At 45.5% G+C, this 18,970-nt stretch overlaps 2 protein-coding genes across 4 annotated transcripts; one reads left to right on the top strand and one right to left on the bottom strand.

Annotated features, from left to right (window-relative positions):
- Nucleotides 1-531: 531 nt before the first annotated feature.
- vstm2a (V-set and transmembrane domain containing 2A) lies at nt 532-9,154 on the bottom strand. Of its 3 annotated transcripts, none has more exons than XR_013576252.1 (5): nt 8,674-9,154; nt 7,391-7,560; nt 4,240-4,290; nt 2,291-2,962; nt 532-2,133 (listed from the first exon to the last, which is right to left on the bottom strand). XR_013576252.1 is itself a non-coding variant. In XM_078539466.1 (5 exons), exons 1-5 carry the CDS (start codon nt 8,750-8,752, stop codon nt 707-709), a joined length of 774 nt encoding a protein of 257 aa, XP_078395592.1. In that variant the 5' UTR covers nt 8,753-9,154; the 3' UTR covers nt 532-706. The 3 variants fall into 3 exon arrangements, 2 of the variants coding, with proteins under 2 accessions (XP_078395592.1, XP_078395591.1); XM_078539466.1 differs by having other exon boundaries at nt 532-786; nt 2,569-2,962; XM_078539465.1 differs by having other exon boundaries at nt 532-667; nt 2,569-2,962.
- A 3,077-nt stretch (nt 9,155-12,231) lies between these two features.
- LOC144673756 (large ribosomal subunit protein P1-like) lies at nt 12,232-12,711 on the top strand. The gene is given in 2 exon segments (XM_078535445.1): nt 12,232-12,422; nt 12,424-12,711. Coding segments are annotated over 2 exon segments (330 nt in total). The 5' UTR covers nt 12,232-12,344; the 3' UTR covers nt 12,676-12,711.
- The last annotated feature ends 6,259 nt before the right edge of the window (nt 12,712-18,970 follow it).

The following is an 18,970-nucleotide window of genomic DNA, read 5'->3' as shown; positions in this document are numbered from 1 at the left end:
AGCATTGAAATGGCAGAGTGGGGGCTTTGGACCCTCTATAGGGGAAGGGGTATAACGAAAGCACACTGAGAAGCAGTAAATTATCTGGCTTAGATCGGCTCTGCACAATACAGGAGATCCCAACGAGTTGATATATCAAACGAGTACAGGTAAAATGAAACATCCAGGTGCTGAGAGCGGAGTTGCACATGTCCTGAAGGTGTCTCTATTGCAATGAGAATCCTGCACACACTTACACAGAGGATTATGATGGAAATCAAGGCTTCTTATACATTCGAAGGATGGTCAGGATACCATTAAAGTGGAGGTGGTGCAGTTAAAATCTTGCATCCACGCTGAATTTGTCAGACGCAGTTGCGCTTCGATAGCGGACAGATTTAGTTGCACGGTCCCCTGGTGCCCGATTGTGTGAGAGGACGCCCCTAGACTTGTAACCTTGCACACGAATTGCCCCCAAAGTGGTTCATTATCAACAAAGAAATCCATTTGCAGTAAGTATCCTGAGCAATGCCGTCAATGGTGCTTTATTTCTCTCTCTCTCTGCCTTTGCTGCCTCTCTAAGGGCTCCCGTTTCTAGAGAATTACAGTACATTGGGTGCAGAAGGGTGGGTGTTTAAAGTCGATTTTGCTGTCCAGTCCATGGATTTTACCATCCAACCGCTCTTTGCTTTAAGAGAAAGTGATAGTGGAAAAGTCAGCACTAAGACTATAGCAAAGCACCCTTCACAAAGCCACAAAAAAGCAGCAGGACACCTAGTCCATCGCTTGCAGTTACGATCGTCGTACCTGCGGAAGAAGTTAAAATATTCGCTCATCCGGAAGATTTTGTTTCCAAATATTTCTTAGCAACGTTTCTCAACACATGTATTTCAAATTAACGCTGGCGTTTCCTGTTAACGCCCGTCCACTTGGCTTGGCATGCATTCACACAACATGACACACAGTTCCGACCCTGATAAAAGCCCAAAGGGGCAGCAAAGTGATCTGAAGAGGAAGGCGGCATTCTCAGAGACTCAACATCTAGTTACTGAAAGAACAAAACAGCGTGAGAATGGTGGATCTGGTGGATCACAAACAGCCGGGAGCCCTCTGCGGAACGGGCTGGTAGTTTGCAGTTTATCAGCCAGGGCTTGCTGCCTGTAAGAGCTCAGTCCGACCTTATCAAAGGTAATGTTAAAACACTACACTCTACACTTTGGGAAAGCATGTATAATAATAATGGATATCTGACATACGGGGCTAACTCTGCATCATAGTAAGAATTACAGTAGAGTACATTATTATAATCGGTCAGCACCGCGCTTACACAGTTAGATCAAACGCATCACACACACACACACTGCACAGAGTAGATTCTAGGGAGGCAAGGGGTATCGAAACATGGAAGTAAAGTAACCGATTCCAAAGGGCAGTCCTATCTAAGAGAATGGTTAAGGTGCTGTACCGAATGAACAGTGTTTTCTACATGGATGTAACATTGTGACTATTTGCAGAGTTTACTTGCCAGCAACCCAATGGTGACAATCCTTCCAATACTGCAGCACACAGTACCCACGTGACCCTTGCGACCGGCATCACGTGATCTTTAGCATTCTTTGGAACGCGCCCTGGTCTGAATGATCCTAAACAATGACGTTCACTTAAATACCTGGCATCCCATCCAAAGCCTCTGTCCTTCTAAGCTGCTGACGCTTCGCTCTTAAGGTCTGTGATGTCATTGGATTCAACTGCAGCTCACCTCTGGCCTTTATATTCGTATATACTTAAGGCACTGTATACACATTGCATATGCTTTGAGAATAAACAGTTTATTGAAATGGGTTAAGGAGTGTATGGCTCCCTCTGTTGGCCGCCTACATCCGAACAAATTATAGGCTCTGGTCTCCTGGTCAACATTCTTCCCTCGGGCATCACTGAAAATGGAATAACTTAGTCATGCAGCCTATCAGATCTTGCTTCACAGCAATATGTCTGCTGCCTACGCAACTTCAAAAAAACTGGTTGGGGGAGCACTTTAAGATGTCCTGAAGTCCCGATAAAAGGTGTCACAGAAATGGGAGTACTTTCTATACCTCATGTTCTCCAAGTTGCCCAACCACAGTGCTCCATTTGCAGCTGTTAGCCTGGATGTAACTCTTTCGAGTTATCAACAGTCACAGATTGTAACTCTTTCGAGTACATTCACAGTTCTTGGTTTCCGGGAGTGGGACATGAACCCACAACCCTCTGATTCAAAGGCGAGGGTGCTATGAACTGAGCCACAGCTGACACCTCGTTAGCCTAGATGTACATACACAGTAAATACTTACATGACACATTCTTCATGAATACATTTTGTGGGTTCTTGAGATATCTAATCAGCTATTGCCTCTACCTATAGGTTCACTAAAATAATGCAACATGGATTTTAGATCATTCCTTTCCTGTGTGTCACTGGGGCACAGATAAAGGTGACAGATCAAGATGGTTCAGGAGAAGTCAGCTGGACAGAGATTAGGGTGAGAGTTGGGCGTGTGAAGGGGCCCCGCCTGATACTAGCACTGCTGCTAAAGGCGGTGCCTTGCCTACCTGATGTGGATGTGGCGCTCTGCCTGAGAATTGTGGCGGCGGGCCTGCTGGTGGCTCCCGTCTGTCCCTTGTGCGTTACCCGGTTGTTGGGGGAGCGACGGCCCGGCCGCTCGCTGGAGGGCACGGCCGCCGCCCCAGCCCCAGCCCCGGCCGCCGCCGCCGCCCCCGGGCTCCGCAGACCTTTGCCGTCGTGTAAGGGCAGCGGCGGCGCCTCCAGCGCCTGCAGGGCCCGGGCGTGGCTCGCGTTAACGTGGAGGTGGCCCTGAGCCTTGTACTCGTGCAGCTCCCCGTTGTTGGCGTCGGTCACCCGGCACTCGTACAAGCCTTCGTCATCCTTCCGCACTTTGGAGATCTGCAGTTTATGTGAGATGTCGCTGCCCATCACTTTCACCGTCTGCAAAAGGCCAGGGGTGTGTGGGGGGAAGAGAGAAAAAATAACCAGGCTGATAAAATAGACCACTGTCACCAGCAGAGCCCCCATCACTCTCCAGGCACACGCCCCACCCTCATTACCCCGGCCAGAGAGAAACCATCAAAAGTCCCCACAACATCATCTAAGAAATTATGTTAAAAAAAAAAATTACAACGCAGCTGGGCCAAGTCTCAGGCGAGTAACAGTTTGTCCAAGACGCTGTACAGCACCAGAGATGATCAAGATGCAGGGAGTGTCAAGTCAGGCAACACCCTCCTGTAGTTAGCCGATGTGTTAATGGCACGAGTGGATCTGCTGTTTATTCCAGGAGGTTGGTTGATGTGTTAGAGAGGCGAGTTTAAGGGGGCCCCTGTTGTAAATTATTCAAGATAGACAGGAGCAAAAGCAGTGCAATTCCTGTCAGAATTTCTGGGCAAAAGGACATTCCCTATGGAGACTGGAAGCCGTCAGACCCTAGTACAACAGTGTTGAGATTTGATGATGTGATTTAGAATCAGACTAAGGTTAATGGGCAGGTTCTGGTAAGGACTGTGTCCTATTTCGGACACTGCTTGTAGAACTGGATATCCCGGTGTTGAGATTGATTTGAAGGACACAGTAACGCCGATCACATTGACAATTGCAAAACAGTTTACTGCGCTCATTATGGTAAATCCCTGGTGTGCATTTGGTTCCACAATGTGACAGTGACAGTGACCAATTAAAGGAGCGAGCTTGTTAATTAACATTATCATTCATCGCATTTACTCCATTAGGAATTAATCGAATTTAAATGAACTTCAATTGCGAAATTTGATTACATTCATGTAAAAAAAATACCAGTTGCACATTGTCGCCTTCTGCAGGAACACGACGCGCACACAATGATAACAGCTATTGACGAGATTAATGTATTATGTAATGTGTTACCGGTGTCAATGCATTATTCCTACCTCCCTTTTTGTGCTCCCGCATCCGCGTTTTCATTGGGAGGCATTGGGCAGTAGCTGTGCTTTGGAAGTGGTAAACTGATCACATCTCCCACCACCTATATCACCACCCCCCACACCCACCCACCCACCACCCCCCTCCCCCGGGTCCATTTAGCACCCGCAGAACTGACCACATCTCAGCATCCTGTGTCAAGAGACAGGCCACATCTCCCCTCCACGCGGGCTCCAGGATCATCCCAATTACATTAAGGCCGACACAATTTGTGCAGTCACCCCCGTCCCGCCTTCGGCGAGACATTTACTCACACTTATTTTCGTCTCGTCGTTGATCATTTCGCTTTGTGGCAAAGTGTCCAACTGCATAAAGACAGAACAATTGAACACAACATGAGACACAGGCACCAGTCGGGGCCGCCACTAGGCCGGCACCATTCTGCTTTAGGATGGAAATGTACCGATGAAAATAAAATTGCATTAGATTACATTTCGTGGGTACCTCTGGTGATGCAGAATAGAGTAGGCGGCGCGTCAAGTGTTAAATCTGGCATTCCGATCTCCTCTGATGTGTGGATCAGTGTGAATTAAATGCCTGCTTTAAACCGGCCCCATGTTTACTGTCTCTGATGGTAAAGCGGGCAGATCATGAGAGCTATCTTATCCATGTAGCCAGGTATATTGTCCTGGCTTGACAGTTTATACACCTGGCGAAACTCTAATGTTTGCCGATATTACATCGTAATCCATGATATATCCAGCCAACTTCTCCCAGTGCAGTACTCGGCTCACTTTCTGGAGGCTCTTTTTTCAAGGAATTGGACGGGGTACAGATCCAGTTATCTACCTTGCTCTTTATCACTGCCTGTGTGACACATTAACAATAGAATGGGGCGAAGCAAAGTGACTGGCACTCACAGCTGTGTGGTGAAGTCTGGATGTTAAGGGCGACATAACCTGATGTCTTCATGTGGATGTAATTCCCTTGAATCGCGGGCTGCATTCGCTTCGACCTTTAACAAGCGCCACTGCTTAGAGCTTCTCCCTGTTTCATGCACATTTAGATTGCAGTCCCTTCACTTTAGGCTCACCTCCAACCGATCTCTCCACCGCCCGCCTCCGAGAACTCGGTTCTTTGATCGCGGGGGTATTTTCTTGTCTAACTGACAAGCCACAGATTTTTTTTTATTAAGGCTGAGTTTCCGTCGGTGAATCTGACAAAACCCCCCCAATTTGGAGAGAAGCGCCCAATGTTAACTCGAGTTGTGTTCTGTAAGCAATAAATGAGGGGCATCTCTTCAAGGAGAACAACATAGATTTCCAGTCAATCTGCTCAACGCGTGGCGCGCCTAGTTGTGTTTAATACCACACCATTTTAAGTCACATTCTTCTTTAAAGGGTTCATATCGGGAAAAAAGATCACGCCACAAAAGGGAGAGTGCAGTTTTGATCTACTGCCTGCAACATTGGTGTTTTTCTTGATGTGCCCGAGTTACTGCAGGGTGTTTAGTTTTCACTGAAGGGTAGAGGGGAAAGGGATACCACCCAGACGAGAATACACTCCCGTATCCAGCTAACCTCAAAGCCACAATGGATGCAGATTTAATGAGTCAATTTAGCGATTCAACTGATGCAAAACAGGGTTCAAAACACTGATAGTATGGGGGAATGTGTGTGAGGGTGTGTGTGAGTGGGTGTGTGACTGTGGGTATGTGTGAGGGTGTATGTAGGGCTGTGTTAAGGAGTGCATGAGGGAGTATGTATTGGGGTGTGTGAGAGTGTGCGTATGTGTGAAGCTGTGTGTGAGGGACTGTAAGTGTGAGGGTGTGTGAAAAAGTGTGGGCTAGTCTGTGAACTGTAGTATGTGCAGAGGTGTGTGTGCAGGGGTGCGTGAGGAGGTGTGTGAATGGGGAGGGTGTGATGGAGCATGAGGGAGTGTGTGCTAGCATGTGTGGGTGAGGGAGTGGGAGGCAATGTGAGGGTATGTGTATGTCTGTGAGTGTGTGACAGTTGTGGTGTTTAAGGGAAGTGTGTCTGAGTGTGTGTGAGGATTTTTGTGTGGGTGAGGGGTTGTCTGTGTGTTTGAGGGAGTGCGCATGTGAGGGTGTGTGTGTTTCAGGGCATGTGTTTGTGAGTGTGTGTGTGTGTACATGTGCATGTGAATTTTTGTTGAGAGTGTGTCTTTAAGGAATTGTGTATGGTGTGGGTGTGAGGAAGTGTGTGTGTGTCTCAGGGAGTGTAAGTGTGCACATGGGCTTTCTTGAGGGTATGTGTGTGGGGATTTTTTTTTGTATGGGTGTGTGAGGGATAGTGTGAATGTGGGAGGTTTGGGAGTGAGTGTGTATGCATAGGAGAGCATGTGTGTTCAAGTGTGTGCATGTGTGTGTGAGGGGGTTGTGTGCGCGTGTATATGTATGGGATATGTGTGTGTATTTAAGTTTGTGTTTGTAAGAGAGTTTGGGTGATGGTATGTAAGCGAGTGTGCACAAGAAAATGTTTCTGTTTGTGTGTGAAGAGTGTGTGAGAGGATGTGGAGGGATGTATGGAAGAGTATGAGTGTGTGTGCTTGAGGATGAGTGTGTTTGAACATCTGCATGTGCGTTAGACTGTATGTGTTTAAGGATATGTGTGTGGGAGTATGTGTGTGCAGGAGGTGAGGGGGTGCATGTGTGTGTACATGCATGTGTGAAATGTGTGTGTAAGGGTGCTTGTATATGAGGGAATGTGTGTGTGCGTGTGAGGGTCTGTGTGGAGTGTGTGTGTCTGGAGTGTATGTGTGTGTAAGTGTGCTTCTGTTTGAACTGGTGTGTGTGGGCATATGTGGAGTGTATGTGTGTGTGTGAATGTGCAAGTGTGTGAGGGTCCCTGTGTATGTATGTAAGGGTGCATGTTTGTGAGGGAGTGTGTGCGTGTGTGAGAGTGCATGTGCTGAGGGAATATGTGCAAGGGTGTAAGATGGATTGTGCATGTTTATGAGGGTGTGTGTATATGTTTGTGTGAGGGGTAGTGTATGCAGTCTACTTGAAGTTGTGTGTGTAAGGGTGTACGTATGCAAGGTGTGTGTATGCGTATAAAGCAGTGTGTGTAAAGAGGCAGGTGTGTGAAGGAGCGTGTGAGGAAGTGTGTGTGCGTGTGAGGGAGTGTGTGCACGGTGTGTGTGTGAGGGAGTGTGTGCAGTGTGTGAAGGAGTGTGTGTGTGTGTTCACGGTGTGTGTGCGGGTGTGTGTGAGCCTGTGTTGTGTCAGGGTGAGTGTGTTGGAACGTGTATATGTGTGTGTGTGTGTGTGAGAGAGAGAGAGAGAGGGGTGTGTGCGTATGTGTGAGCGCTTCTGTGCCAAGGTGAGTGCGTTTGAACGCGCGTGTGTGTGTGTCAGGGTGTAAGGGCATGTGGAGAGAAGGGTGCACGGAGAAGGCGAGCAAAATAATTAGCACTGCCGCCCCAGAACTGTCGAGTCGCGGGTACCTGGATCTTGCTGGTCTCTGGGCTGTATTCCTGCTCGGATGGAGCTCGAATGAACCACCACTGGATCTCCAGGTAATAGGACGGGGAGCCGCTGCCCCTGAAAGCACAGGCCATTTCCACATTGTCTCCTTCTCTCGCCGTCACACTCTCGGGGAGCTCAGTGAATCGGGCTACAATGAACAAATGTTCAGATTTGATCAAAAAAAGCGCAGGAACTTCTCCAGCCCAAACCATTACCGAAAACATGATGCAGCCGAAACCAGAGTTCTGACATCCCAGAGCCCCCCACACGTAGCGCCCTAGCGAGCAACAGCTGGACTCGCTGAAGACCTGGTGTTAATCCATTTATTAAATCAGTCCGCACTCTCCATCCTTTTCCACCGAGCGTGTATTAATAATTATTTTCATAAAACATTTTTAAATACGAGTCAGACGGTGAATACAAATGAGAACCGGAATCCACAGATAATGCAACCTTCTCACGTGGATACATAAAGTAATGCTTCACATTAAGTGACAGACAGTAAATTTATTCTCTCTATAGATCCTCTCTCCATCGGTTCTTCATTATATCATTTCGTCGATTTTTTTTTCACTTTCTGCTTATCCTCCCTCTGACTTTTCTTCCCATCGATCCTTCATTTCACACATCTCTCTCTCTCCGCCCCTCTTTTACCCCGTTCCTTCCCTCTCCTCGCTCTCCCATTTCCCGTCTCACATTCAATTCCCCCCCCCCCCCCTCCCTTTCTATCCTTCACCTCCCCTGCGCTTCACCATTTCATCAAATTCTTCCTTCCTCCTCAGTAAAGCTCTCACACAAACGCATCTTCTTGTTTTATTGCAGGACTACAGAGCGAGGGGTTAATCGCTGTTTAACCTCTAACTGCTGGGACTTTCGGGTCTATGTGTGTGTGTGTGTGTGAGAGAGAGAGAGAGAGATGGGGGAGAAATGAGTCTCTTCGGGGTGCATGTTTTTGTAGGTCTATTGCCTGCAATCTTCCCCACTTTACCTCAATACCTGACTGACCGACTCCACCAACAGCCCAGAACCCAGAGAGCCCCTTCCAGCCGCGGTAATTACTATGCTGTTACTTCCCTATACCAATAAATCGTGTCCCCCACCCCCCCCAAAACCAGTTTCAATAATTCCAGCTATCAGCAAGGGTGGTTATACAAGCAGCAACATGTAACTCTCTCTCTCTCTCTCCCTGTCTGTCTCTCGCTTTAATCTCAGTCACAGGAGCCTTAAAAGGGGGTTTATGGATTAAAAGCCACGGACTTACCTTGGGATGAAAAACCCAGATGAGCGCAAAAAACAAAAAGGCACCCAAATCCAAGAGAAAGAGGGGAGGTCTCCATCATCCCAAACAGACATCAGCAGCCCAAGTGTCCAGCCGTCCTGATAAATTAGTAAAGCGAAACTGTAATTCTTCTTGGGAGACGCTCTGATAGCTGCTGCATTCTGCTCCCGCCTTGGTATGTGTGTGTTGTGTGTGTCTGCGTGTGTGTGTTTGTTGGAGATCAGGGTTTCTGGAGGTGAGCTATATTGCAGCTCATTAGCCCAGCTCCAGAGTGGAGGGACCGCTGTTTGCCGAAGCTGCCGCTCTTCTCGGTACCTGTCTCCAGTGCGTCAGTCACTTCTTCCCATTGCGTCTTCGCCCTCATCACATTCCCTGAGCAGCCCCCAGGAAATATCCGCCCATCATCAGACCAATCAACCTCACACGCTGCCACTCTCACTCCCCGCTCCGAATGGTTCCAACCCAGCAACGTGCCCGATGCAAAAAAAAACACACACCACAGATTCGCCCACTTTACAGGGGGAGGGGGTGCGGGGGTGGGAAAGAAAGGAGGATCAGAGAGCCATTCTTTGCATCGCACAAGCCCGTGTTACTGACAAATGGTCGCAATCTAACTAATGCACTCGAGGCAAAAGATGAGCTTCACTACTTGGCATTTCAAAGTATTCCGCCACCCTCCTCCCCTACTCCCCTGCGCTGTAACTCCTGCAGTTTGGAGCACTGGATACCGCCGCAGAGTGTGCACTGGGGCGGAGGTTTAATGCGGTCCGTGTCTTGTTTGAAGACTGCAACTTCTATAGCATGTCCCTTAACCAAATTGGCGCCCATTATCGTTCAGCCCGACTGCGCCGAGCGAGGTGGAGATGAGCAGTTCCCTTCAGAGTCCAGTTCCATTTTGCCAGGTTATCCCAGGAGCATTTAACATCAACAGTGGAAAAGAATAAAACAAACTTCGCAAATAGGCAGTGGACTTATCCAACAACGTGATTTTTTAAAAAAAAAATCCATTCTCTGTCGCTGGATTGATTTCCCCATTTATTAAAATGATAATCAGAATGGCCAATGCAATGTGAATAGAGAATTGAACAATAACTATCAGACATCCTCTGATCCTATAGTTTACATACCCTGATGTCTGCTGTCACACTGAAAGATGATCGGAGAGTTAACAGAAGGGACCAGAAAGCTTGTTATTCAAGTGGAACACACGCAGTCACCATTTGCAAACTGAGATGCTCTGATTTGAACATCAACAGGATCAGTTTAACACACTAGGAAAACAACCCTTATCACTGTTCCCACCTTCACATGGTACCCTGGTCTTCACTGCTTGCAACAGGCCTACTTCCTGACTCACCAGTGTAATCCACCACCAACGATTTCATAAGCACTGGAACAAAACAGTAGGCAGTGATGTTTTTACTAACTTTATAACATTAACAAATGCTTAGGCTCAAAGAACATCTTTACCCTTGTAAAATGTCTCAAGGTGCTTCACAGGAGCATTATCAAACGAAATTTGACAAGAGGCACGTAAGAAGATGTCAGGGCAGATGAATGAGGTAGGCCATAAGGAGTGTCTGAAATGAGGAAAGAGGGGTAGAGAGGTGGAGAGGTTTAGTGAAGAGGCAATTCCCAAATTTAAACCCTTGGCAGCTGAAGGCAGGCTCACCAGTGCTGTAGTGGTTAAAATTGGGAATGCTCAACAGGCTAGAATTAGTGAAGTGCAGACATCTTGGAGGGCTGTGGGCTGGAAGCTTTTACAGAGATAGGGAGGGGTGAGGCCATGGAGGGATTTGACCAAAAGCCGATGTAAGTCATTGAGCAAAGGGATGATGCGTGAGCAGGAATTTGTGCAGGTTAGAATATGGGCAGCAGAGTTTTGGACCTCAAGTTCACAGAGTGTAGAGTGTGGGAGGGCTGGCCAGGAGGACTGTGGGATAGTCAGATCCAAAGGTAACAAAGGTATGAATGAGGGTTTCAGCAGCTGATGAGCTGAGGTAAGGGTGAAATTGGGCAATTTTGCAAAAGTGGCAATAAGGAGTCATGGCAATGGCACAGAGGTGTGATTGAAAGTTCAGCTTGGGGTCAAATGTAACACCAAGGTTGTGAACAGTCTGGTTCAGCCTCAGATAGTTGCCAGGGAGAGGGCTGGAGTTAATAGCTAAGGAGTGATGGTTGTGCCAGGGACCGAAGACAATCTCTTTGGTCTTCCCATTATTTAATTGAAGGAAACTTCTGCTCATCCAGAATGGTTGTCGGATAAGCAGTTTAATAATTTAGCGACACTGAAGGAATTGAAAGCGATGATGGTGATGATAGAGCTGGGTGCTGTCAGTACACATGTGAAAACAACAAGTTGGATTTTATACAGTCCATTGTGATGGGAGCCATGGCGACTGGGTACACTTTATCATGGGATACTCCCTTGCATCTGTAACCCAGCACAGGCAAACATCCCCTCATTAATTAAGAGGGCAGAAGGGACTAATGCGGCATTCCCGGTGTTGGGATGTCAATTAGGCTTATTACTGAGTCATTAATGAGTTGGTTTTCTGACTGGTGGGCAGCTCGACAAAATCCTAGCCAATGTCACCAAGGATCAGCATATAGATAGGAAGTAGGAGAGGGGCCAAGGATAGTTCCTTCGGGGACATCAGATGTAGCTTTGCAGGATGGGGGAAGAGATCCATTGCAGCGGATATTCTGACTATATAAACAGATCTGTTTATAAACAGATGGATAAGAATGGAATGAGGTGAGGGCAGTCCCACCCAGCTGGACTGCGATGGAGAGGTCTTGGAGGAAGGTGATGCGGTCAGCTATGACAAAGGCTGCAGACAGGCCAAGAAGGAGGAGGAAGGATAGTTTGCCTTTGTCACAATCACATTGGATGCCATTTGTGACTCTGGTAAGGCCTGTTTTAGTACCGTGGCAGGGGTGGAGACAGAGTATCACAGTATCTTTATAGTGTAGAAGGAGGCCATTCAGCCCATTGAGCCTGCACTGGCTCTCTGAAAGAGCATTCCATCTAGTTCCACTCCCCTGTCTTATCCCCGTAACCTTGCGCATTCTCTCTTTTCAGGTGGCAATCCAATTCCCTTTTGAATACCTTGATCGAACCTGCCTCCACCACCCTTTCAGGAAGTTCGTTCTAGACTCCAGCCACCCTCTGGGTGATTTTTTTTTTCTCACATCACATTAACTCCTTTTGCCAATTATTTTGAATCTGTGCCCTCTAGTGCTTGATGTTCTCTTGAGTGTGAACGGTCTCTCACTATTTATCCTGTCCATACCCCTCAGGATCTTGAATACCTCTATCAAATCCCCCTTGCAGCCTTCTTTTCTCCAATTAAAACAGCTCCAACCTCTCCGATCTATCCTCATAGCTACAGTTCTTCACCCCGGGAATCATTCTTGTGAATCTCCTCTGTACTCTCTCCGATGCCTTTGTATCCTTCCTCAAGTATGGCACCCAGAGCTGGATGCAGTACTCCAGATGAGGCCTAACTAGTGTCTTATACAAATTCAACATGACCTCCTTACTTGCTTCTTGCTTTGCCCGGTTCAGAAGTGCTTGGTTCTTCTGATCGAAGCTAAGGCCAAGATTCTACCGACGACCAGCAACATCAGACCCACAGAGATCCAGCGCCATGGCCTCCACCTCGGAACTTGCCTGTATCTACAGCGCACTCATCCTGCACGACGATGAGGTCACCATGACTGAAGACAAAACTCAATGCCCTGATCAAGATGGCTGGTATTACTATTGAGCCTTTCTGGCCCAGTCTGTTTGCCAAGGCATTGGCTAATATTGACATCAATAGTCTGACCTGCAATGTTGGTGCTGTTGGTAGTGCCCCAGCTGCTGCAGCAGCTGTTTCGACTGCTGCCCCTGGTGCTGCTGAAGAGAAAAAGGAAGAGAAGAAACAGGAGGAATCTGAAGAGTCTGATGATGACATGGGCTTTGGTTACTTTGACTAAATGCACCATGCAACATGATTGTTACAATTAAAAATATAAAAATTGAAAAAAAAAATGACCTCCTCACTCTTGTACTCAACATCCCTATTAATAAAGCTTAAGATGCTAGATGCTTTACTAACTGCTCTCTCAACATTTCCTGCCATCTTGAATTACCTATGTATGTATACACCGATGTCCCTCTGTTCCTGCACCTTCTTTACAGTCTCTCCCTTTATGTTATACTCTCTCTCCATATTCTTCCTACAAAACGAATCACCTCACATTTCTCTGCATTGAGCTTCATCTGCTACTTGACTGCCCAAAGCACCAACATGCCTATGCCCTTTTGAAGTTCAAGACTTCCCCATCACAGTTGACAACATTTCCAAACTCCGTATCATCTGCAAATTTTGAAATCATGTCCTGCACACCACAGTCTAAGTCATTAATATTTATCAGGAAGAGCAAGGGTCCCAACATTGACCCCTGGGGAATTCCATTACAAACCTTCCTCCAATCTGAAAAACAACCATTTATCACTGCTCTCTGATTCCTGTCACTCAGCCAATTTCTTGTCCAAGTGCCTACTTTCTCTTTTATTCCATGACCTAGAATTTTGCTCACAAGTCTAAGGTGTGGCACTGAATTGAATACCTTTTGAAAATCCATATACACCACATCAACAGCATTTCTTTTCCTTTTTTTATTCTTTTGATGGGATGTGGGCATCACTGGCAAAGCCAACATTTGTTGCCCATCCCTAATTGCCCTTGAACTGAATATCTTACTCAGCCGTTTCAGAGGGCAATTAAGAATCAACCGTGTTGCTGAGGATCTGGAGTCACATGTAGGCCAGACCAGCTAAGGACATGTCCCTAAAGGACATTAGTGAACCAGAGGGGCTTTCACCACAATCGAGGATAGTTTCATGGTCACCATTGCTGAGACTAGCTTTCAAATTCTTTTTAATTTTCTTTAATTGAATTTAAATTCCACCTGTTGCCACAGTGGGATTTGAACCTATGTCCCCAGAGCATTAACCTGGATCTCTGGATTACCAGTCCAGTGACATTGCCATGACACCATCATCTACCACCTGACTGGTAGGATTCAATTATGGAGTTCTGGGAAAGTTAGGTATGCATTTGTGAGACATCAACAAGTTCAAGACTTTGATGAGGAACTTTGCATGGATGAACGGGTTAACACTTCAGTGGGGGAGTATTGACAGGGATTGAAGGAGAGGGTGATATTATCTGAGCTAACATGTGAGCCAGGAAGGGAAGTTGGGTGGTCAGCAGCTTAGTGGGGATAATCAAATGCATTATTTGTCCAACAATAAAGAGCGTTTTCAGACCCTACAAAAAAAAAAAATCCTTGCATAATTTTGGCCTGGGTTAATGTTATCTATCAGAAACAGATTGCTTTTGTTTGTAATGTCACCTGATTTCCACTTCCCAAATATCCTTAGGGCCCATTCTCAGTCTTCTGTTGTTCCATGTTCACTGTGGCTATTATTCAAATGATGAACAATAAGATTCGGGATGTTCAGAAAACCCGTCATGTCATCTGCAGGTTAGAAATGGTAAATCATTCGCACAACAGATTGAGAGTTTCAGGTTGTGTTCCACTCCCCCATATGCCATATGCCAAGTGCCCTGTATCACATCCTTTACATGCTCCATAGCGTTGCTTGTTAGTGTCTGTGTAGGTTACTCAGAAATGACAATACATTCACTATGTAACAGAGTATATGTACACAGTGCCCTCAAAGATCGTTATTCAGTACTAAGGCAATGAGCAATCATGAAGAACATTTTAGGAGTCATTCAGTTTATCATCCTTTGCTTTAGGAAGAACATAACATGTTTCATTTTGATTCAGGAATGTTTTATTACCTCTAAATGGTTTTGTTTAGTTACATTCTGCTATCAATTATGTTTGTAAGTGTTACTATTGCCAACAGTAGCACAAAAACTATTAAAACCAAATAAGATGCTCAGAAAAAAGCATTTCATGTCCATTCTGTTTTTACTTTTGGCAAAAATAAATGGGCAAGTAATAATATAGATCAACCTTACATTATAGGGTAACCCCCTTGTCACATTACCATCTGTTAACTCACAAATCTAAATACTTTGCAGGCAGAGCGCATCTCTCTTTCCATCTGTCTACCAATGGTTTATTTTTCCCATGCTTCTTCATTTTCCATATCTCACTTTAACCTCATTCTCTTGCTGTCGCCTCTTTCCCAGGATACTCCCATTTCTCTTAAGAATTAAAAAAAATCCCTTCTGTTGCCTCTGTTCTCAGTACTGTGTCTCTCTGGTGTCTTCTTCCTTTGCATTGTGAGTTCTGTTTTCTCTATGTTCTGCACCTATCTCATTTTCCTCTAGATTTTTCTCCCCCACTTATCTATATTCTATCTCAACCTGTCTTCTTTTCTCCCTTGACATTTTATGTCTCTGTCCCTGAGGTGTAATCCCTTAACCCGATAACAATTGTCGCATTTTTCTACCTTAGAATTTCCTACTTTGCCTCCCCCTTTTCAGCTTCTAACCTTCATCTTTGGCCTCACAACATCTTCATCAGTATGAACCAGCATGCTAGCTTCGCCAGATCATCAAAGTGTACATATCTTGTTGATCTGTGGAATATTTCCAAAGTAGCACTTCCAACTAATTAATGGTGGGTTCCATGGCCATGACATATCAAGTATTTTCGTATCCATGAATTTATAGGAGTGCACTCAACATCCAATTTCATGCTCCAAATAGTAATTGATAGTGAGCATTACAAAGATTACATTATACCCTACTGAGTAACATGGAAATGCATGTTAATTGACTTATAGTAGCCCAGTTAGTCAACCTACCCATCATTGTGTCTCCAATGACATGTCCCCTGCTCATGTCTCATAAAAAAGAACATTTTCTAGATTCCTCCTGTTTACTGACATTTTTTGCAATGCAGCTCCTGTATCATTAGAGTGTTTGACTTACTAGGCTGCAATGTCTTCCCTCACATATGGAAGTCAGCACAGCTCTCAGGCTCTGGCTGTCTTTTTCCTGCATAGTTGTCTTGGTAACCCACCATAGCAGTGAAAAAAATGAGCCACGACCTTTATATTTCCCCAATAAAGCTCAATCATTTCTCTTCGCTCTCCCCCGAACTGTTCCATTTCCATTGGCCTCCTGCTTTGTACAATATCTTGGGATACTTTCATAACATTCACAAAACTATACAAATACAAGGGATGGTTGTTGCTGCTGTTGATACCTTTTGTATTTTGCATTGGCAGTGAAACCAAATCCAAGAGATGGACTTGCATTCCAGACACCATGTGCTGGTAGCATATCTCAAGTTAGCAGTGTCTGTCTAATTTAAAATCCGAAAATGAAAATATAAAAATGGTGTGCTTGTAGACAGTGGCACTTTGATGTTACTTGTTAATGACTATTTATCCAGTAGCCACTCGACATTGTAAGCTTATTTTGTATTTACTAGTTTTGAAGTTTTTTTCTGCAATGTATGACAATTCCTTGGCTATTACAAGAAGCATTGGGAAGAAGGGGAGATGGTGGCATTGTGGTATTGTCGCTGCACTAGTATTGCACTAGACCCGGGTTTGGGGTTTCTTTGGGGCCCTGGGTTTGAATCTGACCATGGCAGATGGTGGAATTTGAATTCAATAAAAACTTGGAATTAAAAGTCTAATGATGACCACAAAACCATTGCTGATTGTTGTTAAAATACCCATCTGGTTCACTAATGTCCTTTAGGGAAGAAAATCTGCTGTCCTTACCTGGATAGCTTACATGTGACTCCAGACCCACATCAATGTGGTTGACTCTTAAAAATGCCCTCTGAACAAGGGCATTTAGGGATGGGCAATAAATTCTAGCCTAGCCAGATTCAGAAGAAAGAAATCATGTATCTCTCACATCCTCAGGATCCCCTTAAACACGTCACAGCCAATTAATTACTTTTGACTGCCAGGTATTTTTGGTAAACACAGCAGCTGATTTGCACAATAATGTGGAGTCCACAAACAGTAATGAGGTGAACGACCAGATAATTTGTTTAAATGGTATTGATTTAGAGAGAAATGTTGGCCAGGATACCAGGTAAACTCCATAACTCTTCTCTAAATAATATCATAGGCTTGAATTTTTCATTTGTTGGGCGCACACTATTGGTGGGCCCGGGAGTAGATGGGAAATGGGCCACCGACCGCACTTGACCCCCGATCGCAATTTGAGGCGCAGAAAAAGGGTCAGTACTGCCGGTGGGGGTGGAAAGAGGGTGGGTGCTAACGTCACCGCGGGTGCTGGTGAGCGCTTCCATTGAGGTCCCTGAAGGCAGACAGCTGCCTCAGGGAACTGCAGACCTCCACAGAATAAACAAAACAACCAAAATGCTGCAAAACATGTCCACGCAGCACAATCAAGCACCTGAAAGCATACCTCACAAAAAAAAAGTCCCCAGATGTCTCTTTTTATTTTATTTCCCCAAGGAGATTTCATTCCGCCATGGATCGAGGTGTGAGCAAAAATGTAAAGGCCGCTTGGCTGATTGGCCTGTCCGCCAACCGTAAAAATGGACGGGCCATGAAAAATTGCTTTCAATTGCCTCCTTAATGGGCTTAATTGCCCACTTAATTGTCAGCGGGTGCATGCAGCAGTCACGCCTGCCAACAATAAAGCAGGCAATTAAGACCATTAAGGAGGCAATTGAAAGCGATCGTGCACTCGCCCAATGTCTTCTCGTGCTATTTCGCGGCCAGATGGGTTGGGCGCATTCCCACTTGTGGGACGTAAAATTCTGGCCATGAGCTCTGGGGTGGAAGATTAAGAGAGCAGGCAACAGGGAACTACCATTGTGGCTGGAATGGTTTTTTGTTGGAAAAATCCATTTGGTCAATGGTATCACGTGAATTGCATGGGCTAATTTTAGGACCTGATTGACAATATGTGCCACATGGCTACAAAGAATATTATGGACACAGGAGCCCTAGTATCAATAGGAAATGATACAATAATATTTATTTTTCATATATTTGTAAGACAACTGGAATGACTAATCTTGTTCATCCTTTGAGGCAAAAATGACAATGTTCATCATCTGGGGTGTTTGATAGGGTTCCTGTGGGTATGTAGGTGACTGTTGAGACCAATGTGTGCCTGAAAGATTGTGCTGCAAATAGAACAGGATTCTGTGGATGATTACATTTTAGACAATTTGCTTGCTCAAGATGGCTGACCAAGCTTCCAAACCATATCGAGGCAACTGCAACCAGCTGGCTCAGGATTTCTTCCAGTTGCATTTGTTCTCTGTCTCTGATGTGCACTTGCTTTTGAAAGAGGCCACATCGGTTTTTATTTGGTTGCGCCAGGTGCAGCCATCCTGGGTGAGCTTCTCCCAGCACTCCAAGTGGATATCAAAATTCCTAAGTGAAGCCTTCTGAATGTCATTGTATTGCCACCTCCTTTGGTTGCCATGACAGTGCACCCCTGACTCAAGCTCCCCATAGAAGATTCACTTTGGTAGGTAAGTGTCAGGCTACATAACCAGCCCTACTTGGTTGTGACTGCCTCAATATGGTTTGGCTGCTTGGTATACCATCTTGGGTGAGCGCCTCAGTATCTGGTATTTTGTCCTGCTGTCTGACCTTCAAGGGCTTCCAAAAGCAGCTCAAGTGAAAGTGGTTGAGATTGTTTGCATGATACTGGTACACAGCCCAAGTGCCACATGCATAGAGCAGAGCGGGCAGGACTATTGCTCTATTGACTTTCAGTTTGGTAGGCAGTCTTGCTCCTCTACATTCCCATGATATTTGAAGTCTGCTAATGTCTACACTTGCTTTGGCAATTCTTGCATGTGTCTCATTGTTAATATAGACAGCTTGAAAGTGTATACTACTGAGACAAGTGAGCTTATCCACTGCTGACGGGTTCTGGTCATGGCCTGATCATAGAATGACTAATGAGCTTTTATTGCTGACATGATACTGTGAAGATAATATCAGAAATATGAAATGTCCTTTATTTATTTGTAATCATAGATATGGGCAGAGACCATTCAGGAACATTCAGTAATGATATCAATCACTCCTGTGGTGTATAGAGTAATCAGACACTAGGGAGTTCTCTGCACATTGCCCAGGTAATGTGCTCATACCCAAGCATCAATGTGACATTCAATGTTTCCTCACTGTTCCCCTATCTTCTCTAAATGTATTTGCTGACTTTGTGCTAAGTAGAACAGAAGATAGTGATCGTTTGTAGCCTGACTGGTTAAAAATGGGTTTCAA

Source organism: Cetorhinus maximus, chromosome 3 (genome assembly GCF_964194155.1).
Source record: "Cetorhinus maximus chromosome 3, sCetMax3.hap1.1, whole genome shotgun sequence".
Classification (NCBI taxonomy): domain Eukaryota; kingdom Metazoa; phylum Chordata; class Chondrichthyes; order Lamniformes; family Cetorhinidae; genus Cetorhinus; species Cetorhinus maximus.
The sequence above is the reverse complement of the archived record's forward strand: the minus strand, read 5'-3'. Positions and strand labels throughout refer to the sequence as shown.